This window comes from Branchiostoma lanceolatum, chromosome 14, assembly GCF_035083965.1.
Source record: "Branchiostoma lanceolatum isolate klBraLanc5 chromosome 14, klBraLanc5.hap2, whole genome shotgun sequence".
NCBI classification, from domain to species: Eukaryota; Metazoa; Chordata; class Leptocardii; order Amphioxiformes; family Branchiostomatidae; genus Branchiostoma; species Branchiostoma lanceolatum.
In genome coordinates, this window is record NC_089735.1 from 537882 (window position 1) to 563498 (window position 25617).

The 25617-nt window shown below is 45.0% G+C and overlaps 1 protein-coding gene across 3 annotated transcripts; it reads left to right on the top strand.

Annotated features, from left to right (window-relative positions):
- Positions 1-610: 610 nt before the first annotated feature.
- LOC136448096 (protein transport protein Sec24A-like) lies at positions 611-23947 on the top strand. Of its 3 annotated transcripts, none has more exons than XM_066447220.1 (24): positions 611-911; positions 3733-4644; positions 6087-6176; positions 6859-6954; positions 7157-7233; positions 7636-8094; positions 8587-8750; positions 9452-9554; positions 10948-11074; positions 11717-11826; positions 13361-13592; positions 14106-14161; positions 14622-14723; positions 15168-15269; positions 16231-16354; positions 17542-17700; positions 18088-18261; positions 18827-18937; positions 19355-19530; positions 19990-20127; positions 21335-21439; positions 21868-21960; positions 22904-23007; positions 23537-23947. In XM_066447220.1, the coding sequence occupies exons 1-24, from the start codon at positions 809-811 to the stop codon at positions 23649-23651; spliced, it is 4032 nt and encodes a 1343-aa protein (XP_066303317.1). In that variant the 5' UTR covers positions 611-808; the 3' UTR covers positions 23652-23947. The 3 variants fall into 3 exon arrangements, with proteins under 3 accessions (XP_066303317.1, XP_066303318.1, XP_066303320.1); XM_066447221.1 differs by having other exon boundaries at positions 6093-6176; XM_066447223.1 differs by lacking the exon at positions 6087-6176.
- The last annotated feature ends 1670 nt before the right edge of the window (positions 23948-25617 follow it).

Here is a 25617-nt window from a genome sequence, read left to right on the forward strand (position 1 = left end):
ACCCCAAAGAAATGGGGGAAACTTTGTTGGTTCAGGTCATTGGGCAGCATGGAAAAAACCCCTGATACTTACAAAGAAAAGGAATGGTCCTGTTTCTTCTTCCCCTCTTTTTTTCTTCCCCTATTTCCTTTCTATTGCATTTGAAATAGAGAACTTTTCTTCTTCCCCTTTTTCATCTGATTCTTACACTTTACACAAGTTGGTAATGTTACCTTTACCAAGGCTTGCCTTTATAGACGTAGGTAACGTTACACTTTACACAAGTAGCTAATTGCCAGGTTATTTTCGTCCAGTGACGTCATAGATTTGTTTTCCTTTCCTAGCTTGAACGGAGTTCATTCAAGAGGCCTTTTGTTTTGGTGATCATCAAATAGACGTCCTTCTTTTTCGCCCAAACACCCCTCGATCGCGTGGCACCCCGCCATGAACTTTAACCCGTAAAGCTGGTTTCCACGTTTCCATACAGCCCTACGTGTCGTTCCCCGATTTGATGCTTTCAGCGTTCTTTATTCACGAGCTCTGTAACGTTACAACTATCCGCTTTTTTTTTTACACGAAAGCGGAAGTCCGGCGCATTGTGGGTACTGCCACGTTGAACGTCTGGAGCGAGGTGCGCATGCGTGAGGCTTGTACTTCCGGATAATTTGCATATTTGGGTTTCCCCGAGCCCCAAAGTATCAGGGTGGAACCATAAAAACCTTGGATTTTATCCCAAACAGAACATCACACCGCCGACTTCTGTACCTCGGACGGGACCAGGGAGAGTGTTCTGTGGTTTGTTGTCGGAAGCAGTCCCGTAGGAGCCGCCATGGCCGATCCACAGGCACCTTTCCGGCCGGGAGTCGCGCCACCCCCGCCCGGAGCCCAGCTGCAAAATGGCCCCAGTACCAACGTGGGCAAACCCATGCCAGGTTTGTGCGCTGCAGGCTTGTTTCTCGCCGTCTAAGAGGATGATTTTATATTCTCCCCCTAGAAGCTACTGTATACATACCTACATAAGCCCGCGATTATGCTTACATGTGCTAAATCACGTAAAAACTAGTGTGAGAGCTGAGAAAAGTTCCCCCACCTTATCCGTTATCACTGACTTCTATCTGTGACGAAATCGAACCGGTGACAAACATGACTCATTATTAAACATTCTCTCTCTTTTTCCTCGATTCCCTCAATTTCAATTTATAGTTTCCAGTTAAAAAGTCATCTAGATTGGACATGTCTTAATACAGTGTTCTCGCCAGCCTGAAATTTTTACCCGTCATTTCAATTTTCCTGTCGGGAAGAACATATCGAGCGCCGAAGGCGCGAGGCGTCGCGCCGGAGGCGTGACCATCCTAGGGGGGTCCGGGGGTATTCTCCCCCGGAAAATTTTGGAATCTAGACCCTCTGAAACGCTATTTCCTGCATTTTGAGGGGCAAATTTCTTGGTAGAATAAGCTTAGTTTAATGACATCTCTTTCGGTGAAAAATTACACAAGGGTTTCAGGCTTAATTTTGGGGGGAGGCGTGCCGTCGATCATCGCGGTAAGATCGAATGTTCACACACAAGCTACATTTCTATGTTGTATACAATCGGCAAAGAAAAGGAAATCAAGCACAACAAAACTTTATTACGTATCTACGTCCTACAAAAAATACACACAGAATAAGTCGGCAAAATTAAAATTTTTCAGCACTCAATGTCCCGTATGCTCCCTGTATTTATTGAACATAATGAGAAATTTGACACCCTACTTAGAGAAAGAACGCCATAAAGACGTCCATTTTTTTCTCCCATGTTTTCCACGGTTAATTTCTCCGGTAACTGCACTGAATGTCTTCAAAAGTTGTCGATTCAAGCCTTCAAACAGCCGCTTCGTCGTGCGATCCTTGCGATCCCCGCCATTCCTCTAACATCTCGCAAATTCACGCTTAGCTGAAATCACGCGAGTAGCGAGACTCGCATGTCATTGGTCGGTATTTCTTGACGCGACGGAGACGACGCCCTGTGATTGGTGGAATAGAATATCTGACGCCTGTTTACCATTTCTTACGGGAAGAAAGCGCATTCAACTCAGCCGCCGCGGCTTGAAACTTTAATAATGTTTTACAGATTACAGAAAGCCTGATAGCTATAGGAATATTTCTGAATTTTTAGGCTTCTTTGATAACAATAACTGACGGTGAACCGAGAGGGACAAAACAGAAATAAACGTCAGCCCGATGCGACCAGCCAAAACTGTGGGGAGGGCGGCGCATGACGCCGAGTTTTCGGCGGCCACCAAATACTAGTATCCACCACGGCGCTCTTTGTGTGGCTGGGGTTGTCGCCGGCGGGCATTAGAAATGATCTAGATCGCCCTCGTCGCGATTTTCCGGTGATCCTCTGGAGTTTTTGCAAATTCTAAACTCTGTCTAAATATCTTTACACACCTATTTTTGGCCATTAAAAATGACGGGTTGGGCAAAAATTTTGTCCGTCATGAGCGACAAAAACCCGTCAAATGACGGGAGGACGGGCGCTGGCGAGAACACTGTCTTAATATAAATAGGTAGGAAATTGTCTCTGGATGCGAGTATAAACTGCAAAACAGGACAAGGACGTTTTGGGAAGAGTTAAGGGGGGGGGGCGCTGTACAGGTGTGTACGTGTGTATGATGGCGCAGGTGTTGTTCCAGGTGCAATACAGGTACAGTCGTCACACCTGTAGTGTCAGAACAGCTGTAGAGATACTCCCCGTGATGTACTGTTTGTATAAGATGTGATTTATTTGTGTGTTAAGCCGCAGGAATGACGCCATGTGAGTGTTATTTGGGTCAGTAGTGACACCCTGGCTCTGACGTGTCCATGTTGTGTCTGTCAAAACTCCATTCCTGAAGCAGCCCAGTTGGACAGGGCTTCAGTTTTAGTTTCTGTGTTGTTGCCTTTTGGCACGCTGCTGCTCATAATTTGGTATCTCAGCCCTCCAAAGCAGTCTGATGACAGCATGTTCGATATCACATTTCAACATGTTGTGATCATTTTTTTTGCTTGTTTCTGTGTAAGAAATAAAGAAGTGTTTTCTGATTTTTAAACTTTAATGGTTACTTTAATGGTGGAAGTAGCAGCAGGTAAGAGATGTCAGTGATTTTGCCCCATTCAGAAAGGAAAGTGAATCCTGTATGATTTAAATTCATGTTGCTGAAAGAGAACAAAGGGGAGAAGCCCCCAGATTAGCTTGACTGACACGTCTGTTGTCTGTCTGGTGTGTGATAACTCCCCGGGGAGGGCTCAGATGGGCTGGGGTATACTACTACATCTCAATTTTCGTAAACAGATGTTTGTATTACTATAAGTGAATGACACTCAGTTAAGTCAGGGCTTAGTACCATGTTTCGTTGATGAAGGTTAGACATCCACGTGATAAGATACACCAAAATTAGTTATTCAAGCAACTGGATAAAATTTTGAAGCAGTCAGATATTTCAAACAGCATCCGCTGTCTTTCGTCAGTGACTGTACCATGTTGTCCGACTCTTACTTAGATATTAAATGACTCTTACTCTTAGAGTCTTACTCATAATGGTTACGACTATGATTCTGCGAATTTGATGTTATTTGTTGGTCTTACCTTACCTTAGACCTTAGATCCTCCCGCAACTTTGTTGCATAGGTCAACTTGGCTCCGGATACTTCTTCTCCAAACAAACTATTTGTTGGTAGTTAACTGTATTTTTCTGTCCAAATTGAAACTATAATTATTTTGTCCTTCTGCAGGCCCCCCCATGCCAGGTCAGCAGATGGTACCACCCCCAGGAGCAGGCCCCCCTCCCCCCGGACACATGTACGGAACCAAACCCTACGCGCCAGGACCGTACCAAGGCGCTGGGCCCCCCTCCAGCAAACCGCTAGCTCCCCCACCTTCAAGCGGGGGGTATACGAACATGTATAACCAGCAGGGGGGTGCCGGCCCCCCTCCCTCATCGTTACACAACTCCGCACCCCCCCTGAATCAGAGAAATTTTACAAGTACGTATGGACCCTCTAGTGCAGGGGGAATGCCCCCACCCCCCTCGAGTGGACAGTATGCGTCCCCCCCTGGGGGTAGGGGCGGGTTAGGACTGCCCCCGAGCGGACCGGTGCCAAACGGACAGACGTATGGACAACCCCCCGCATCCAGGCCAGGAATGGTACCTCCCCATAGTGCGGGATACCAGCCCGGAATGCCACACTCGAGCAGACAGGGGGGAGTACCCCCGCCTCCTTCATCAATGGGACAGCCAGCGTCAGGCATGAGGCCCCCACCCCCCTCCTCAATGGCACCTCCCCCTACATCGATGGGGCCTCCCCCAATATCAGTCGCCCCTCCCCCTTCCTCAGTTGGACCACCCCCATCTTCCATGGTACCTCCCAGGTCTATGGGACAGCCGTACACAAGTCAGCCCAGCCCAGCCCCCCCTCCAGCAAAGTCAGCTCTCCCACCTCCCACATCTTTTAGCAACCAACCAAACCAGACTGTACCATCCAGCAGGGGAGGGCAGGGTGGCGTCCCTCCTCCACCACTACCAGGACAGACCTACACCCCCCAGCAGAGGCCAACCGGACCTCCCCCCACGGGTCAGCAGTATGGACCGGCCCAAGGTTTGGCCCCCCCACCCTCGGGTCAGAGGCAGCCTGGGCCACCAACAGGTGAGAGATGGACCCAGTACACCCATGAAAACCACATTGTGTGGCCTGAAGCCCCTGTCATACGTACATGTAGCTGAGTGAGCCACCTTAGCCACCAGACCTTCTCCAGACCATGGTTGGGAGTAAGCCCCTGTCACACATAGCCGACCATGGCCACCCGACCTAATTAGTATGAATTTGTACAAATTAAAGTCGGGAAAGTCATATTCTGTTTGGATGCGATCAGAGGAGTGAACTGGAGCTACAATAGGATGGATTCCAGCCTACTCCCAACCCTTGGTTGGGGAGTGAAGGGTTGGGGAGTGGTCGGGAGTGAAGTCGAGAAAAGGTCCTGAGTGTGTGACAGGGGCTTCAGTTCTCTTGATGCAGCCACTATTTTCTCACCAGCCAAAGAGTTGTTAACTGTTTTCATCAGGGTGTAATGAACATGGCTAATCTGTCAAATGTCTGCCAAAAAACTCTACGGATTTGGTGCACCAATGTGGTGCACCAATGTGCCAACATCTGCACATTGACATCCACTGTTAAATTATTATATATATATATATATATATATATATATATATATATATATATATATGATGAACATGTGGCATGGTAGGGTAGCCCATTACACCACCAGGAAGGTAGCTGAAACTTTCTGAAATGGCGCCCGGTCAGGAAACTTTCACAAAATCAAGTTCATGCTTGTAAAACACCTGGAAAACGGAACCTTGTTCAAAGGTTTGTGTTTTCTAATTTTTGTACATGTCACATGTCCATTCTGTAGCTGTAGGTGTCATGTTCACTGAACGTTGTATCAAAACATTCATTCATAAATGTGCTCTCAAAACTGTCTTTGATCATTTCTCTCATATATTTGTGATCACCATCCCATCCCACACTTAGGTTTACTTTTGTATTTCATGATGTATATAACTTAAACTGTATCAGCTAGTTTCTACCACTAGTACCAGTTTTAGATTCAGCAAGCCATTTTCCAGACGTATGAATAAAGATACGATCTAGTTTACATTGCTAGTTCCTGATGTAGAAATGAGGAAAGTCTGTTGGAATTTTTGGGGATTAATGGAAAGAAATGAGGGGAACTGCACGAGACCTGCTTCATTAGTGAACTGTAGTGTAGAGGGGTTCTCTCAAACAAGAACTAAATAAATACATGTATGTTTGGCCAAAAGAGCTACAGGGTAATCTCTCTTTTTGCTTAAGCCGGGCTTTGCTGCTTCGTGCTTTGCAAAGGGCCTTTTAATTTCATTGACAAAGTCACATTTTACTGTTTACTGAAGTAGCCATTTACCACAAAATATGTATTCAATAATGCAATGTAGCAGGGAGAAGGTTAAACATGGAGCTTGGGTTAAAACATAGTTTATAATTGTAGTGCATTAGTTAGTAACTGCATGTGTAACTGTAAGTCTAAAGTGCCTGTGCTTTGCATGCAGCTACAGTGGCTCCGCTAACCCAGGCACACACCCACCTGACCCCATACTACCAACCCACGGGTCACAGGGACACACCCGGGTCCTCATCAGGTAGGTGCAGGGGGCTAGACTGGGTCGTACGTGGGTTATAAAAGGTTGTCTCAGTCTCTTCTAGACTTTGGCTGGACCACATTTTCTTATCTTCTCTTTCCTGATCCTAAATAGTGACATTTTATGTTGACTTTGTAAAGTTAAGAAATCAACATGTCACAAGAAGTTATCTTAAAGCATTAGTTTTTCCCATTAAATTAAAACATGTACATTTGGGAATGTAGAGAAGTATTATAGTTCATCACTACCCTGGCATTTCACTCTGCATCTGTGTGTGAAGCATGTCCTCTCTTCCTTCTCTGCCTCGTGAACTTGAACTTCTCTGTCTCTCACCTGTGTTTTGCTTTCTGTCGTGACTTTCTATGTGCTGAGGATAGATGAGACTATGTATGTATAAGAGTGGAGGAACACAATTGAGTTGCACTTCTGGACAGATTATGAGATGAAAATGTCACAGTGCTTTACAGAAAGTTGGTGTTAAAGGTAGAGAACATCAAATCAAACACGACATGTGAAACTTCACTGGTTAAAATGTGCAGCTTATGATTTTACCACCAGGACCATCAACATTTTTAGAAAAAAGACTAGGATTTGGAACTAGACTTCCCTAATTCCAATTGCCAACAGACCATTGCGAGAATATTTCTGTTAACCTGTTGACCTTGACCCTTCACACTCACAGGTCCACCCTCGGCAAGGTCGTCCACAGCGCCCTCCCCCATCCCCACACAGAACTTCGACGCCATCGAGGGAGGCGGAGTCATGCCCTCGTACCCTGGTAAGGAATGGTGCAGTCTGGGATAGGCCATTGATGACACGGGTGCTGCCGACTTATGTTTGTACATGAGACAATTTTTAAAGATGTTGTTGAGACCTTACTGACTTGGAAACATGTAGGTAACGATTTTGGAAAGGAAGTGTTGAAAATATATGTAAAACAAGCTCCAACACTATGTAACAATGTTGTTTCTATTTTCTAGGACCCCCCGGCCCCCAGATGGGCCCTCCCAGCGGTCCGCCCACCAGCCAGGCAATGAGGAGACAGTACCCACACGATGTGAGTTTGTGGTTAAAACTTTCTCGCAGAATCTGGAGGTCAGGTGTTAAGAAGTAAATGGAAATGTTGAGAAGAATCTTGGCTCGCAGTATTGTGAATTTATGGTTTAGAGGTTACAGCAAGAATAAAACCACCACAAAAGTTTCCGGGTTTACAGTATTTCGAGAGAACTCTGAACTTTAACAGTGTATACTCTATGGTGTAAGGTGATATAATGAGTCAGCTGACATGGCAGAGTCATTCCCACATAGGACTGTTTAGCCATAGCTGAAGCTGTAGGGATGATATCAATTAGGATTTTACCATGCTCAACATGACCAAAGGAGGCCATGTATATAAGATGATATGTAGACAGGTTGTTATGACGTGTTTGGTGAAGTTGTCACTTTCCTCTCCCTCCAGCCCTCAGTCCCGTCATCAGGACAGGAGCCGATCAGGGTGAGCGGGACGATGGCGCCGGTCTCCACCGCCCAGGGGAGCTTCCCCCCACCCCCAGGTGCACAGCCGGGGTACGCACCCTACGGCCAGGTCCCCCCTCCCCCCACCAGCATGGGCACAGCACCCCCGCCCAGCAGTAAAGGCTTCGGACCACCTCCCCCCGGGGGCCAGGGGATGATGCCCCCACCCCCGGGCACCCAAGGATCCATGCCCCCACCCCCCTCCAGTATGGGGCAGTACCAGGGGGGTCTCCCCCCTCCCCCCTCCTCACAGCAAGGCGGTATGCCCCCACCTCCCACCAGTATGGGGCAGTTCCAGGGGGGTCTCCCCCCTCCAGGTCAGCAAAGACCTCCCCTGCCCCAGGGGGGAATGCCCCCACCCCAGGGGCAGCAGCCTGGTATGTACGGACAGCAGATGCAGCAGGTAAGCATTTCTACATACTGAATTCCTACTTTAGATATTAATAGTCTTTCTGCAAGTTTCTGTAGATAAATATATGTTAGTATGTGTACTACAGTACATATATTCTGAATTTGTCTGTGCAAAATCATTGTTCCATATCCTGTGTTGTGTTTGCAGTCTTGTCAGGGGTTTCCCCTTTGTAATAGTCACCTGGCTAGATCTATTCAACTGAAATTTGCTCGTAAAGTTATAGATTTTTCCCTCTTAGTCTTACATCAGATTTTGTGTCACCAGGGCTCGAAATTCGTTTTAGGGAATGGATGATGGTGATGACAGGTTTATTCAGTTCAGTAGACAAACAGATACAGGCTGGAATGGGTGCTTTGAATCAATTTTGCATGCACAAAAATGAATATGCGCCCAGTATCTCTAGCCCTAAATGTCCTCTGCAACTTATAAAAATCTTTGCCTGGCTTGAAATATAAATAAAGCTGACATGATTTCCCCCACCAGACCCCCAACGACCTTGCCAGTCCGTTCGGGGGGCTGACGGTCGCGGGCGGCGAGTCGCGGGCCGTCAACCTGCTCCAGAACCGCAACATCTGCCCGCCAGAGCCGGTCGAACCACCCAAGGCCAACCTGAGGGACGACCTGAAGAAAGTCAACACCAGTCCTGAGTAAGAACACCCCCACTTTGCAGTGGTGTAGTCCAGTCTTAGTATAAACACCCCTATCGTGCAGTGGTATAGTCCAATCCCAAGTAAGAACACCCCTATCATGCAGTGTTGTAGTCCAGTCCCGAATAAGAACACCCCTATCATGTAGTGGTATAGTCCAGTCCTGAGTTTTACACCCCCACCTTGCAGTGGTGTACTCCAGTTCCTTTGTTCTTTTTCACCTTAACTTATGACACCTGTGCGTATGCGTATATGCAAGTGCGCATGAGTTGCGTACTTACACTTTTTTGGTTAAGGTAAAGTTTGCGGCGGAAGAAATAATTTCTTTATTCTGTGTTAAAGTAGAAAACAACTTCTTCCCGCAGACTTTACCTAAAGCAAAAAAATGTTAATACGCAACACATACGCACTTGAATGTGTGCACGAGTGTGACAGGGCCCTAAGATCGTTATGTTTCCACTGATGACGTCATGTAACTGATGGGTTTACAGATTCAAACTTTATTGTACAACTGTTTGATGGCTATAATTAGATACTAGGGAATGTCCTCCATTTGCACAGAGTGAAAATCCACAGTTGTAGAATGGCGTTTTTGCGGACCCACTCGGCTTGAAATCAGGGTATCTTTGGTAGTAAGCATGGACAATCCACAGTGAAGATCCACAGTTGAAGACGTGTGTTTTACCCCCTCCCCGCTCCAGCCTGTTCCGCTGCACGCTGACGACCCTGCCGCAGAACCAGAACCTGCTCAACAAGTGCAAACTGCCGCTGGGGATCCTGCTGCACCCCTTCAAGGACCTCTCCGTAAGTACTACTGTTACAAAATCCTGCACAGTTTTTGCCACTGTGAAGTTTTTGCTTTCTTTTTTCAAATCTGTGAGAATTTTGAATGTTGCAAACCCTTTCCAAAATTAGTTTGAAGTTTTGCCGTTGTGAAGTTCTGGAAGCGGTTTGATTGTGGCTTTGTTTTTCGAAATTGAGAGAATTTTGACTGTTGCAAATTCTTGCTGTTGGGAAACAAAGCAGTTTAGATGAGGGGCTGAAGTCTGCCATCTCTGGAAACAATCCTTTGTTTCCTATTGGAATTGTCTTCACTTATTTGCATATGAATGCTTGGCTTAAATCATAATAAATCCTGGTTTATCATAAATCTCATCCAGTCACTGATGAAAGGGAGTGGATGCTACCTGAAACTCCTGACCATTGCCAAAATCTATCCAGTTGCTTGAGTAACTGTTACCTTGCGTATCTTATAACCTAGATTTTACAATGCTAAACTGACTTCCAATACAAAGGTGTACAAGAATCAAAATTTTCAACAACCACTGACCTTCAGGATCAATTATGACCAATCACTTCCGAACGTGATCCTGCAGGATGTACTGACACGGGATGTCAGCAATTCGACAAGAGTGCCAGGAAGCTTATTGTGTTGGAAGAAAGTTTAGAATTGTACCATGATAACTACCAACACAGCTGAGCTTCCATGATATTACCTGGATTCCTAACCTTCATTCAGATTCAGATTCAGATTTATTACAATCAACCTTGCATGTGACATCCTCATGTTTACATGAAATTTAACATGATATATGTTGATAGTTACATTGAATTGAAATCATTACAATATATTCCACAACATATCAGACGAGTACAGCACCAGAAATGTCATCAAAGAAAGTTAAAATGCACTTAAAATCTCGCAGCTCACGGAGAAGCGTAAAATCCGTGGCTGCCTTTTAGAAGTGCCACCTATCAAATTTTTGTAATGATGTATCTTTTCCCTGCAGCATCTCCCTGTGATCACTATGATTACCACCAACACAGCTGAGCGTCCATGATATTACCTGGATGTCTAACCTTCATGATGGGGTGTCCCTGTGGTGTAGTGGTCTGCCCTTTTGTTACTTGCCACATCTGGTTCAAATTACTTGGACCAGAAGGCACGAGTTCGTGCCCGGGTAGGACACCTCTGGACAAGAGGCGCATTGAGTCATACCAAAGACTTTATAAATACGGTACATACTTCTGAAACAGTATGGAAGTTAAACACACTCCACTGCCAGTGGACTAGCCCCCTGCTGCAGTGATTGCACCACAGTGTGGCCAAGGGCTATGAAACGGAGATGGGCACGGCCCTATACACCTTATAGTGTGGGAGGATTTTAACCTTTGTGATGTGCCCTGTTCCCTGCAGCATCTGCCTGTGATCACGTCCAGCGTGATCGTGCGCTGCCGCTCCTGTCGGACGTACATCAACCCCTTCGTCACCTTCATCGACAGCAGGAGGTGGAAGTGCAATCTCTGCTATAGGGTCAATGACTGTGAGTAATTCACCTTCCCCTCTAGGGTCCATTACTTTTAGACAATATCTGATATAGGATCAACGATTGTGAGTAATTCGCCTTCCCCTCTAGGGATCATTGCTATAGGGTCAACGACCGTGAGTAATTCTCCTACCCCTCTAGTATTCATTACTTTTAGACAATACCTGCTATATGGTTAACGATCATGACATTGAGTAATTCTCTTACCCCTCTAGGGTTCATTGCTATAGGGTCAATGACTGTGAGTAGTTTCACCTTCCCCTCTAAGGCTCTAGGGTCAATGATTGTGAGTTATTCTCCTATCCCTCTAGGGTTCATTACCTTTAGAGAGTATCTGCTCTAGGGTCAATGATCGTGAATAACTTGCCTACCCCTCAAGGGTTCATTGCTATAGGGACAGCGATCTTGAGGTATTGTCCTACCCTTCTATGGTTCCCTGCTATAGGCTCAATGAGTGCTGTTTATTGCTTACCAATCTAAGGTCCATTGCTATAGGGTCAGCAATTGTCAGTCAGTCTCTCACCCCTGTAGGGTTCATTGCCTGCAGAAAGTTATTCTCAGACCCCTCTAGGGTACATTACTTGTAACCACAAAAAGTCATGGATGCAAGTCTGAAGTTTCCCATGTTTTATTTTCCAGTACCAGAGGAGTTTATGTACAACCCACTAACCAAGAGTTACGGGGAGCCACACAAGAGACCGGAGGTCCAGAACTCAACTATAGAGCTCATAGCACCCTCAGAATACATGGTAAGTGCAGCATTACCTGTACTAACCACAGAACTCAACTATAGAGTTTATAGCACCTTCAGAATACATGGTGAGTTTAGCATTACCTGTACTAACCACAGAACTCAACTATAGAGTTTATAGCACCTTCAGAATACATGGTGAGTGCAGCATTGCATGTACTAACCACAGAACTCAACTATAGAGTTTATAGCACCTTCAGAATACATGGTGAGTTTAGCATTACCTGTACTAACCACAGAACTCAACTATAGAGTTTATAGCACCTTCAGAATACATGGTGAGTGCAGCATTGCATGTACTAACCACAGAACTCAACTATAGAGTTTATAGCACCTTCAGAATACATGGTGAGTTTAGCATTGCATGTACTAACCACAGAACTCAACTTTAGAGTTTATAGCACCTTCAGAATACATGGTGAGTACAGCATTGCATGTACTAACCACAGAACTCAACTATAGAGTTTATAGCACCTTCAGAATACATGGTGAGTTTAGCATTGCATGTACTAACCACAGAACTCAACTTTAGAGTTTATAGCACCTTCAGAATACATGGTGAGTTTAGCATTGCATGTACTAACCACAGAACTCAACTATAGAGTTTATAGCACCTTCAGAATACATGGTGAGTTTAGCATTACCTGTACCAACCACAGAACTCAACTTTAGAGTTTATAGCACCCTCAGAATACATGGTGAGTTTAGCATTACCTGTACTAACCACAGAACTCAACTATAGAGTTTATAGCACCTTCAGAATACATGGTGAGTACAGCATTACCAAACAGGCCTAGAAATGTCTTTTTAGTTTCCATTATCTGTGATTCCATGCAGGTGGTATTTCCAGCCTTCAGCACCTGACATGTTAAAGATAGAGTTTTCCCTCTTCCCTTCTTCAGTTGAGGTCTTGTGATTACAGGAATACAGAACTGGTGTGTTTGCTCTAGCCTGAGTTTCATCTCAGTTACTTCCAGGGCTCCCATACTCCCCCTTCTCCAACCAGCCCGAGATAGCTGACACTCAAGTTGTCCGGAATGTATGCATTCAGCCAGGTTTTGGCTGGGCACGCTGATTGGTTGGTGAAGGGAGAGTATGGGAGCTGGAACTAACCAAGATGACACTCAAGCTATGTTTGCCCTATGGCAGTCCAACAATTGTGTGATTCAGATATGTTATTTTCTTATGACAAAAGTCTGAGTGTTGTTCTGTGTCCCCCTCCCCCAGTTGAGGCCTTATGACAACAATTATGTGATTCTAATATGTTATTTCCCGATGATAAGTCCGAATGTTGTCCCCCCTCCCCCTCCAGTTGATATGCTATTTCCCGATGATAAGTCCGAGGGTTGTCCCCCCTCCCCCTCCAGTTGATATGCTATTTCCCGATGATAAGTCCGAGTGTTGTCCCCCCTCCCCCTCCAGTTGATATGTTATTTCCCGATGATAAGTCCGAGTGTTGTCCCCCCTCCCCCTCCAGTTGATATGTTATTTCCCGATGATAAGTCCGAGTGTTGTCCCCCCTCCCCCTCCAGTTGAGGCCGCCACAGCCTGCTGTTTACCTCTTTGTGCTGGACGTATCCCACAATGCCGTGGAGATGGGCTACCTGCACTCGTTCTGCCGCGTGCTATTGGACGAGCTCGAGAGATTTCCGGGCGACGCCCGCACCGCCATCGGCTTCCTGACGTTCGACAAGGTCCTGCACTTCTACAACCTGGCGGAGGGGCTGTCGCAGCCGCAGATGCTCATCGTGTCAGACACGGAAGGTAGGCTACAGCGTCAGTTTTACATCGTTAATATTACATCGTTAGTTTTACGTCGTTAGTTTTACACCGTTAGTTTCACTTCTACAACCTGCCGGAGGGGCTGTCGCAGCCACAGATGCTCATCGTGTCAGACACAGAAGGTAGGATGGATTGTGCCTCCCCACTAAGTGCCCCTTGTTCCCTCAATTGGGTCCCTCCATGTTGCAAAGTCCAGGGCCTAGACTTTACTGCCTTTGATTTTAAACTAAACACTGTGATTGTGATAAGTGTTGTTGCAATTTTTGTTTGTTTCGAAAACAAATTTTGATACCAGAGTTTTTAGTTAGATGTTTTTTGTAGAAATCAGAGATACAGCATGTCATATTTGTTGACCTCTGTAAGGATGCCTTAACTATGGTATGTATAAACTATGTACAGTAGAATATTATTTAGATACTGAACAATCTTATCAGTACAGTTGCCTGCAGAATATTTTATTTTTATCAAACCCTTGCCCTTTGACCTTTGCCCCAGATGTGTTCCTGCCGTCGCCTGACAACCTCCTGGTCAACCTGCAGGAGTCAAAAGAGGTGAGAAATGCAAACAGCAGAACGTGTCATTAACCAAAACAAAGTGTGACATTAACTTTTGTGTTGTATGGTAATTTGATGTTGTGGATGACAACTTGCAAATATATTATTGTATATGATATATAATAGGACTATGATTATCCTTATCCCCTCCCCTTCAGTGAAATGGCCAAGTGAGTAGAGTGTTCATCTTGCGTTTCCAGTATTTTGTGAGTTCAGTCCCCGGCCAAGTCATACCAAAACTTTGAATTATGAAACATGCTGCTTTCCCTGCATAGTATTTGGGAAAGGATTTAATAAGTTAAACACACCACCACCAGTGGACCAGCCCCTGCTGTAGTGATTATATAAACTTGTGTGGCCCAAGGGCTATTGAAGCAGAGTTGGGCACCGCCCTGTGCACTGTCTGGTGCAGGAGTGACCTTGACCTTGACTTGACCTTCCCCGCCCCCCTCCCCAGCTGATCCAGGACCTGCTGCACCAGCTGCCGGAGATGTTCGCTGACAACACCGAGACCCACAGTGCACTGGGGCCGGCGCTGCAAGTCGCTCACAAACTCATGGTGCGGGGTTTGTTTCATAACTGCTTTTGTTTATGTTTTTCTTAGTTTTCCTTTTCACTTTACCCTAAGGGAGTTAAGTATTGTTTTTGGCTTGCCTTCTATCTATATGTGTGTTTCTGTGATTTCCAGTAATGTGTACACTCAGCTCAGCTCAGCTCATGACCCATGACCTCATGCCCCATGACCTCATGACCTCGTATGCACTATACACCATAAATCCTCAGTGCTGCTATTTTTTGTGGGATTTAAGAAGTATTGCAAAGCAGTGTGGGTAAAGGGGTGAAGTCTGCCATCTCCAACTGCCTTGTTATTTGTTCACTACACCGAATGGTTACATCTTTACTTGACTGGCTTTTGGAAAAGTACAAACTCCCCAAAGTACATCATGAGTAGCTGTGATTAGACTCTTACTAAGTGTTTACTTATTTGTTTGTTTGTTTACAGACCCCTACAGGCGGGCGAGTATGCGTGTTCCAGTCCTGTTTGCCGTCTCTCGGACCGGGAGCGCTCAAGCCGCGGGAAGACCCCAACCAGCGAGCCGGAACTGTACGTATTGCTGTGTCAGCTTCATTCTGCTTCATACTGTAGGTCCGTCCATGTAGGGCTGTCCCCAGCTTCAAATTTCTGTCTGTCCCACTCATTGTGTGCAGGGGATGAAGCCCATGTTGCTAATTATCGTTAAATATGTCATGTTAAGTCTAAGAAAATAAGAGAATATATTTCCAGGGCATGATCTTCAGGTATTTTGGATGGACAGGGTGAAATTTGTGTCTGTCCCAAGAAGCAAATTCCCCTCCCAGGACGAAGGGAGGGGTCCTGGGGACCGCCCTGCCTCGAGTGTTGTTTTTCTCTGTTGGTTTCATCCTGTATATTCCTATCTTGTGTTCTGCCACTTGTCCTTGTTTCCTGTTGTGTCTGTTTTGATATCGTTCTGTTCTCTTCACCCTCGGTGTCCGCTCAGCAGAAGTTCTTTTCCCGTGGGGAGAAGGAAAATGTATTTTGTCTGCACGAAACACTAAATACCTTCTATTTTTGCTGGGTGTAAAAAAAAGAAAATTCCCTTTTCTGTGCCTTGTTTGTGTGTGTGTCTGTTTCCCAATATGATTAATATATAATCATTCTCTGGTGCATTTCCCATAAAAGTCCCATGACTTTTCCAGGCATGTTGACATGTTGTTATGCAGCCCCGTCCTGTGAGACCATACTAACAAAAACTGCAGGGCTTCTGCCAAGATTCTTTTTTTCCCTCCGAAATAAGAGAAACATTCAGAAAGACTTCAGCTTGGAGCATGTGTCAGTAATGTTGCAAGACAATTGTTATGACAGACGAAAAACGTCTAACTTTGTGGAAATTTTACTTGTCAGACAGTTATATGACATTATGATTCTTCACTTTATCAACGACTTCAATATGGTAAATCAGGATATGTTGTTATGGTCCACTGTGGGCTGTGTTCCCAGGATGTGCTAGTTAAGTGTTGTAATGGTCCCATATTTGTGTTCCCAGGATGTGCAGCACCTCGGGCCTGCCACAGACTTCTACAAGCGGATGGCGCTGGAGTGCGCCGGTCAGCAGATCGCTGTGGACATGTTCTTCATGCCGGGACAGTACACGGACATCGCTACACTGTGTGAGTAGGGTTAGGGACTGTACACAGACATCGCTACACTGTGTGAGTAGGGTTAGGGTTAGGGACAGTACACGGACATCGCCACACTGTGTGAGTAGGGTTAGGGACTGTACACGGACATCGCTACACTGTGTGAGTAGGGTTAGGGACATCGCTACACTGTGTGAGTAGGGCCGGGGTTAGGGACATCGCTACACTGTGTGAGTAGGGTTAGGGACATCGCTACACTGTGTGAGTAGGGTTAGGGACATTGCTACACTGTGTGAGTAGGGTTATGGTTAGGGACAGTACACAGACATCGCCACACTGTGTGAGTAGGGTTAGGGACATTGCTACACTGTGTGAGTAGGGTTAGGGACATCGCTACACTGTGTGAGTAGGGTTAGGGACATCGCTACACTGTGTGAGTAGGGTTAGGGACATCGCTACACTGTGTGAGTAGGGTTAGGGACATCGCTACACTGTGTGAGTAGGGTTAGAGACAGTACACGGACATCGCTACACTGTGTGAGTAGGGTTAGGGACTGTACACGGACATCGCTACACTGTGTGAGTAGGGTTAGGGACAGTACACAGACATCGCTACACTGTGTGAGTAGGGTTAGGGACATCGCCACACTGTGTGAGTAGGGTTAGGGACAGTACGCAGACATCGCTACACTGTGTGAGTAGGGTTAGGGACAGTACACGGACATCGCTACACTGTGTGAGTAGGGTTAGGGACAGTACACGGACATCGCTACACTGTGTGAGTAGGGTTAGGGACAGTACACAGACATCGCTACACTGTGTGAGTAGGGTTAGGGTTAGGGACAGTACACGGACATCACCACACTGTGTGAGTAGGGTTAGGGACAGTACACAGACATCGCTACACTGTGTGAGTAGGGTTAGGGACATCGCTACACTGTGTGAGTAGGGTTAGGGACAGTACACAGACATCGCTACACTGTGTGAGTAGGGTTAGGGACAGTACACAGACATCGCTACACTGTGTGAGTAGGGTTAGGGACAGTACACGGACATCGCTACACTGTGTTAACCTTTTCCCTACTAAAGAAGCTGTTTGATACAAAATTGGCATTGGTTACAGGGTTAGGCAGCAGGGAGAAGCTTAAAGCATCCTGTTCAGTTATCTGATAAAACGTGATAATGATGCCCTATTTCTATTTTTTCCTGCGACACAGCTGGCGTGGCGAAATACTCGGGCGGCGCCACGTTCTACTTCCCCGGGTTTCACCCCGTTCGCGGCCCGGCGCAGGTCACACGGTTCGAGCGCGACTTGCGCCGGTACCTCACCAGGAAGATCGGCTTCGAGGCCGTCATGAGGATACGATGCACGAGAGGTAGGGAGTCTGATTCAGAATGCTAATGTACATGTCAGGGTAGAGACGGCAATCTGGCAGAATCGCTGATCGGAGAAATCCCGATCGGAGGCTCTGTCGACAGACCAGAATGCAAGGAATATGTTAGGGTGGTCTGTCAATTATGAATCAAGTCAACTCATTGATCTAAAGCGACGTGAAACGAAGACGAAGAGATAGATGGATGCACTCTTTCATGAGTAGTTTCGTCAGGCTGGTGAATCACACAGTCTGGATAAAGTTCTTTGCACGCAGCCTGGACATAATTACCTGCCGACGGGACTGGTTGTTTGTGAAAACTTTGTTTTCCAGGTTTTCTTTTGTTTAAAAGGGATGATAATATTAAGATCCCCTTTTTCACCCTGTAAGGACTGAGCATCCACACATTCCACGGGAACTTCTTCGTGCGCTCGACGGACCTTCTCTCGCTCCCGAACGTGAACCCGGACGCCGGCTTCGCCATGCAGGTGTCGATCGAAGAGGCCCTGGTGGACAGCAGCACGGCCTGCTTCCAGGCAGCCCTGCTCTACACAAGCAGCAAAGGTGCGGGTTCGATTCCCACTTGTGTGTTTGTGTTTGTGTGTGTGTGTGGACAGCAGCACGGTATGCTTCCAGGCAGCCCTGCTCTACACAAGCAGCAAAGGTAAGGGTTCGTTTCCCACCAGTGTGTGTGTGTGTGTGTGTGTGTGTGTGTGTGTGTGTGTGTGTGTGTGTTTGTGTGTGTGTGTGTATGTGTGTGTCTCCATGTGTTTGTGTGTGTGTTAATGTGTATGTGTGTGTATGTGTGAGTCTGCATGTGTTTATGTGTGTTTGTGTGTGTGTCTGACTCCATGTTTGTAAGTGTGTCCACCAATGGGGTAATTCTAGGCATTTAGGCAGGAGGGCGTCAAGGCTTCTTCTTTTTCAGCAGGATGCCTAAAAGACACCTTGTTTCCCTGCTTTGTAAATCAGTGCAGTATTGCCTAAAACCAGCAGTTTTTAGTACATGTACATGTGAGTACTTAAAATGTTCATCTGGTTAAAGTACAGCCCTGTCTATAAATCCTAGCTAAAAGCTTGTGTAATTCTCAGCATAAAACTAAAAAAACCTTCCCCTGTGGTTGTCCAGGAGAGCGGAGGATCCGGGTGCACACGATGGCGCTGCCCGTCAGCAGCAACATCACCGAGATCTACGCCGGCGCCGACCAACAGGCTGTCGTCGGTCTGCTCGCTCGGATGGGTAAGGGTTAATCTCTCCAGATCTGTCCTCAGTTAGCTAAACCTCACTCGGGTGGGTAAGGGTTAATCTCTCTCTAGTTCTGTCTGCTAGCTTGGATGGGTAAGGGTTAACTTCTCTCTAGGTCTGTCTGCTCGCTTGGATGGGTAAGGGTTAATCTCTCTCTAGGTCTGTCTGCTTGCTTGGATGGGTAAGGGTTAATCTCTCTCTAGGTAGATGTCTGCTCGCTCGGGTGGTTAAGGGTTAACTTCTCTCTCTAGATCTGTCTTCAGTTAGGTACGCCTCGCTCGGATGAGTAAGTTAAATTCTCTTGAATTCTCTTGCATCCTGAGACATCTGACTTTCAAATACACAAAAACATTCATTGCTTGATTTGTTTTGTTGTGTTCTCTGCAATTAAGTAAATTTTATCGTTTTCAGCGGTGGATCGTTCCATCATGTCGTCCATACGCGACGCGCGGGAGGCCGTCATCAACGCCTGCATCGACTGCCTGGCGCAGTACCGGAACTCGGTCGCCGGGCAACAGCTGGGGGCGCTGATGGCGCCGTGGTCGTTGCGAATGTTTCCGCTGTACATCCTGGCACTGCTCAAACACGTGAGACTCTTTAGATACTAAGTGGCATTTAACAACGCTTACAGTCAGACGTCTGAATGTAAGGTGTTTTTATGTTTGTTTTGTTCGTTGAATAAATTAATCAGTTAGATGTGCCAAGGTTAGGTGTGATATGTCATGCAGTGTGATAAAACCAGCTGCTGCCGCGCTGCGTGCCCGCAAAGCTGGTGTGTCACACAGAAGGGCGGTGGAAGGAGAGGGATGGGCTCCGTGCCCTTGACACAGTGGATAACAACCCACTGCCCCTACAGCCTCAAAAAGGCTATGGGACTACCTGTACCTTTCAACATAATATCAACCTTTTTAAAAAATTTTTTTATTCTGTCATGTTTACATGTTTACCCAGGGTAGCCCTGTTCAGTGATTAACACTGCTTTACAGAGCTAGAGGGGCCCTGCGGCTTTAAATATGATCTTAAACGAAAAACGATTTTTCCTGCAGCCTGCGTTCCGACTGGGCACGAGCACGCGTCTGGACGACCGCGTGAACACGATGAACCAACTGAAGGCTCTCCCGCTGGCGTCCAACATGATGGCACTCCACCCCTACATGTACGCCGTGCACAACTTGAACGACGAGGTAAACACTTTCACTTCACTTTCACTTTCACTTTGCTGGCGTCCAACATGGCGGCGCTCCACCCCTACATGTAGTAGTAGTAGTAGTAAATGTACACTGAACACAACCTGAACGACGAGGAAAACACTTTCATTTCACTTTCACCTTAACAATGAGGTAAACACTTTCACTTCACTTTCACCTTAACGATGAGGTAAACACTTTCATTTTGCTTTCACCTTAACGATGAGGTAAACACTCTCACTTCACTTTCACCTTAACGACGAGGTAAATACTTTCACTTTGCTTTCACCTTAACGACGAGGTAAACACTTTCACTTCACTTTCACCTTAACGATGAGGTAAACACTTTCACTTCACTTTTACCTTAACGATGAGGTAAACACTTTCACTTCACTTTCACCTTAACGATGAGGTAAACACTTTCACTTCACTTTCACCTTAAAGATGAGGTAAACACTTTCACTTCACTTTCACCTTAACGATGAGGTAAACACTTTCACTTCACTTTCACCTTAACAACGAGGTTAACACTTTCACTTCACTTTTACCTTAACGATGAGGTTAACACTTTCACTTCACTTTTACCTTAACGATGAGGTAAACACTTTCACTTCACTTTCACCTTAACGATGAGGTAAACACTTTCACTTCACTTTCACCTTAACGATGAGGTAAACACTTTCTCTGCACTTCACTTTCACTTTGCTGGCGTCCAACATGGCGGCGCTCCACCCCTAAATGTAGTAGTAGTAGTAGTAAATGTACACTGAACACAACCTGAACAAGGAGGTAAACACTTTCACTTTCACGGCTGCTACGTTCAACGTCTTTCTCTGTAGGGCTCTGTCCTTGCATACTTGTCAGGGGAGTTTTTTTACTACTGGGTGACACCAGATTTACACTACTACAGTAAGTCATTGACAATAGAATAGGAGCTTCCAGTCAGCCAATACTTTTATTAATGAAAACCCAATTTGACGTAAATGCCAAATAAAAGTTAACAATCTACTGGATATGATTTTGGAAACGGTCAGGCGTTTCAGGTTTCTTTCTGACAGTGACACTGATTACACCAACCAGTTTTCAACCACGAACTATGAATTGATAAGCAAATAAAGTGAACACAATTTGAATCGTCCAATAGGAAACAAAAATAAGACAAAAATGTAAGTAAGCTAATACTTCATGGATAATCTATTTTTAGGGAGCGCTGACGATCCGGGACCAGATCATCCCCCAGCCACCGATCCTGTCCCTGTCGTCAGAGAGGCTCAGCAGAGACGGCGCTTTTCTACTGGACAACGGAGAGGTTTGTTTGTTTGTTTGTTTATCAGCCTTTGTTTATTCATGAAGGTACTCTGCACCTTTTCTGTCAGCCAATTGCCTTTATGTTAACGTGTGACAGAGGAGAAATTACTGAATGTTTTAGAAATTCTAGAAATATCTCCTAATAGAACTGTGATAACAAAAACTGGAGTCTTGATAGATTATTCCATGACATATTTTTTGTGCTGTGGTAAATCAACTGAAAAATGGTTTGTTTGCAGTAAGGATGTTTTGGTTGTAAAAGATTTTTAAAATTACATACTAATGCATAGGTTATAGAATTGCACAAAACCTGACGAGCGCTCTAAATCATGGCATGACAACATGTTCAACTGACAATGAAAAGTCGAGGAAGAATCAGAAGCGTAGATTGAACTGACTAATGACATTCTGCCCCCCCCCCCCCTGCAGGGCGTGTTCATGTTCGTGGGTCGGTCCATCTCGGTCCAGTTCTGTATGGATGTGCTGGGAGTGGAGAGTTTTGCTGCTATTCCTGATGTTATGGTGAGAGACACAACTTTTACCAGGGCTCAAAATACTGGATGCACAATTATGAACTTTTTTACTCAAAATCGGAGCCGTGTACTGTCATTTGTGTAGCGTTATGAACATATACAGGTATACAACATATTCTTGACAATGAAGTGTAAAACAAAGCAAACGTTTTTTGTATTGTTTGAAATTATGATCTTAGTTACATGTTTATAGTTTCTGAAGAAACGTACTAGTAGTAAGGTTTGTGATTAGGTTTTCTACCTTATTTTTCTATTGTGCACTTACATGTAACTTTTTTTGTGCACTTCGATTTTTGAATTAGGGACGCCAGTCAGACCACGAGTCTGGCATCACAGCTGAGGTTTCATGTTTTCTTGTCCCCTCTCTCCCCAGTTTGAGCTGAGGTTTCATGTTTTCATGTCCCTTCTCTCCCCAGTTTGAGCTGAGGTTTCATGTTTTCATGTCCCTTCTCTCCCCAGTTTTAGCTGAGGTTTCATGTTTTCATGTCCCTTCTCTCCCCAGTTTGAGCTGAGGTTTCATGTTTTCATGTCCCTTCTCTCCCCAGTTTGAGCTGAGGTTTCATGTTTTCATGTCCCTTCTCTCCCCAGTTTGAGCTGAGGTTTCATGTTTTCATGTCCCTTCTCTCCCCAGTTTGAGCTGAGGTTTCATGTTTTCATGTCCCTTCTCTCCCCAGTTTGAGCTGAGGTTTCATGTTTTCATGTCCCTTCTCTCCCCAGTTTGAGCTGAGGTTTCATGTTTTCATGTCCCTTCTCTCCCCAGTTTGAGCTGAGGTTTCATGTTTTCATGTCCCTTCTCTCCCCAGTTTGAGCTGAGGTTTCATGTTTTCTTGTCCCTTCTCTCCCCAGTTTGAGCTGAGGTTTCATGTTTTCTTGTCCCTTCTCTCCCCAGTTTGAGCTGAGGTTTCATGTTTTCTTGCCCCCTCTCTCCCCAGTTTGAGCTGCCTGAGCTGGATAACGCCAACTCGGAGCGAGTCCGGAGTTTTGTGGGCTGGCTCAGGGAACAGAGACCCTTCTTCCCTCCCCTGCAAATTATCAGGTAATGACTTCTCAGAAATTACTATGTAACATTTTACATAACATTTATGTAATGACTTTTCAGAAATTAAATGTAACATTTTAAATGTAGAAGGTTTGAAATTAGATAAAAAGTGTGGACGTGAAAGAGCTCTCATACTAAAAGTGAATGGGTCCTTCTCGGTGTGAGTGGACCAAACCTTGCAGGCCTATTTTGACTTTGTGGCTCATGCATGTGGTCGCATTGGAGTTTGTCATATTATAAAATGCCCGTTTGCTTCTTTTCGTTTGAAAATTCACCTCCCTGCTACATTTATTAGTCAGAGAACCAAAGACTTAAAAACCAAACCAAAGAACTAGTATGGCATGCTCACGTTTTCATGCCTTTTTTTTTTTGGAGCCTTCTTGCATTTTCAACCAATTTTGTTTTGTATTTCTAGCTTCTTGCATTTTGATGCCTGTGTTTTTTTACCTTGTTTTTTGATGCCTGATTGTGTTTTTTACCTTCTTGTATTTTGATGCCTGTTCTGCATGTTTTCCTCTCCCCACAGAGAGGACAGCCGACAGAGGATGGTGTTTCTGCAGCACCTCGTCGAGGACAGATCAGAGTCCATGTTCTCTTACTACGAGTTCCTACAACACATACAGAAGGAGGCCTGCAAGTAGCGCCCCCTACACCTCACAGCGTGAACTGCAGGGCCGAGACAGGCTCAGTTTTAATGCAAAGTTCTAACGTAATAATTGCTTCATGTAAATTTTGCTTTAGTTAAAAAAATTTTGAACGATGTTATAGATATAAGCAATCTGTATGATAATTTTGCAGAATGCAGCCAGTCTTATCCCTCGTGTAATATATCAAACAATCCTGTCCTGTTATAATTACATGTATGTTAGTATGAACGTGGGGAGGGGGGCGTTTGGCTTGTATCATAGGTTAAACAATGCTGCCTGTCTAAAAACCCTATAGAGCAGAATACAGGCCTTAGCAATCTATTTGCTTCAGATCTATTCAGGTTTAGGCAGACAAATTTTATCAAATCATAATTCTCGACCATGTTCAAAGAACTGAACAGCCAATAGCAGCGCAGAATGAATGTTACCATAGAAACGGTGGCGTAGGAGGAATAGGTTGTAAATTTGTCAGAAATGTCAACTTTTCAGAAAGTCTGTTCTTTGCTGCCAGACAGGTTACATAAACGTGTACAATTATCCTGTTATATAATTATAATGGATGATTTTAATGTCCACCATGCAATAAAATCTTTGAATCTAAGTTACAGAAATTAAGAAAATGCATCTGCTTTCCTCAGATATAGACTTAACATGAAAAAATCAGAATTTGATTTTGGCCGTTCATATCTCTGTTGTTATTTTGTCAATTGTACTGTGTTATATATTACCGTACTGGATATATTTACAGTGGTACCCCAGTTTTTGTGATTGTACATTCATTCCTTGAGCACCAGGACTACATATGCCAGTGCGTCGCGAAGGAAACAAGCCAAAATTTCCCAGTGCAAACATGGTATTTGATATTTCAGGGAAATTTTGGCACTTGTTATGACGACCACCAACGATATTAGTCATGTTGCTCATCGCCCAGAAGGGTGATCACTATAGGGGGGTTATTGTTTTAAAGGAAAATAAACGAGCTCTCCAATGATATAAGACGCAATGCTCATCATTGAAAAGCAATGGACATATGGTCAAGGGAACTTCCATCACATTTCTTAATCACAACCTACTCCCATAAGCTAGCATGGGTGCCATCCAAGTGCTACCGGGGTAGCCTGGAATCCAGACCTATTATAGCTCCGGAGCCTCTCTCCGCAATATTATTTGCGGAGAGAGACTCGGGAGCTAAAATAGGTTTGGATTCCAGGCTACTACCAGGGCTCCTACCCTGATTTTTTCAGGGAAACAGGTGTAGTAATAAGCAGCCCCAGCCTGGTACTCAACTCATAAATGTTTTCATGATGACTGGGTGATCATTGTAAATGGTAATAAATAAGCTTTCCAATGATACAGACTATGATATGATTGAGAGATTAACTAGAGATATGAACTTTTGTATTTCTCGTTCCCATGTTTGAGTCTCACATTGTTGACATCTGTGGGGAAAAATCTACTCACTGGACAGACTGTTGAATGTTAATACATTTAGCATCATGTTAATACATTTAAGGCCACGCAAAATTCATATTGTGGATCATATTCTTCTGTTGCTTCAAATCTGGTGCCAGAATGCAAAAGAAAAACAAGTATGGTTGAATCAAAATTGCAACAAGACACATACGAACACTGTTGAAAAAGGAGAGATAGCAAAAAGCTGTAAAAAGAATTGGGCAGGCAGAATATGACAGGACACTTTATAATTCTTGTACTTGGAACAAAGGATGGATGAAAATAAACTGTTTTACAGGCTATGAATCAGTTGTCATTCCCTCTCTATCCCAGATGGAATTTCAGGATAAAAGTTGTGGTAGTTCAGTAACAAGATAACCCTAATGACAGGCCATGGTGGCTGCTACTAACCCTTGGAACACAAGTGATGCTCATCATTTCATTTCCAAGCTGACACAATTTTCAATGTGAAAACAACCTAGAAAAAACTAGAAAGGCCGTCATTTGC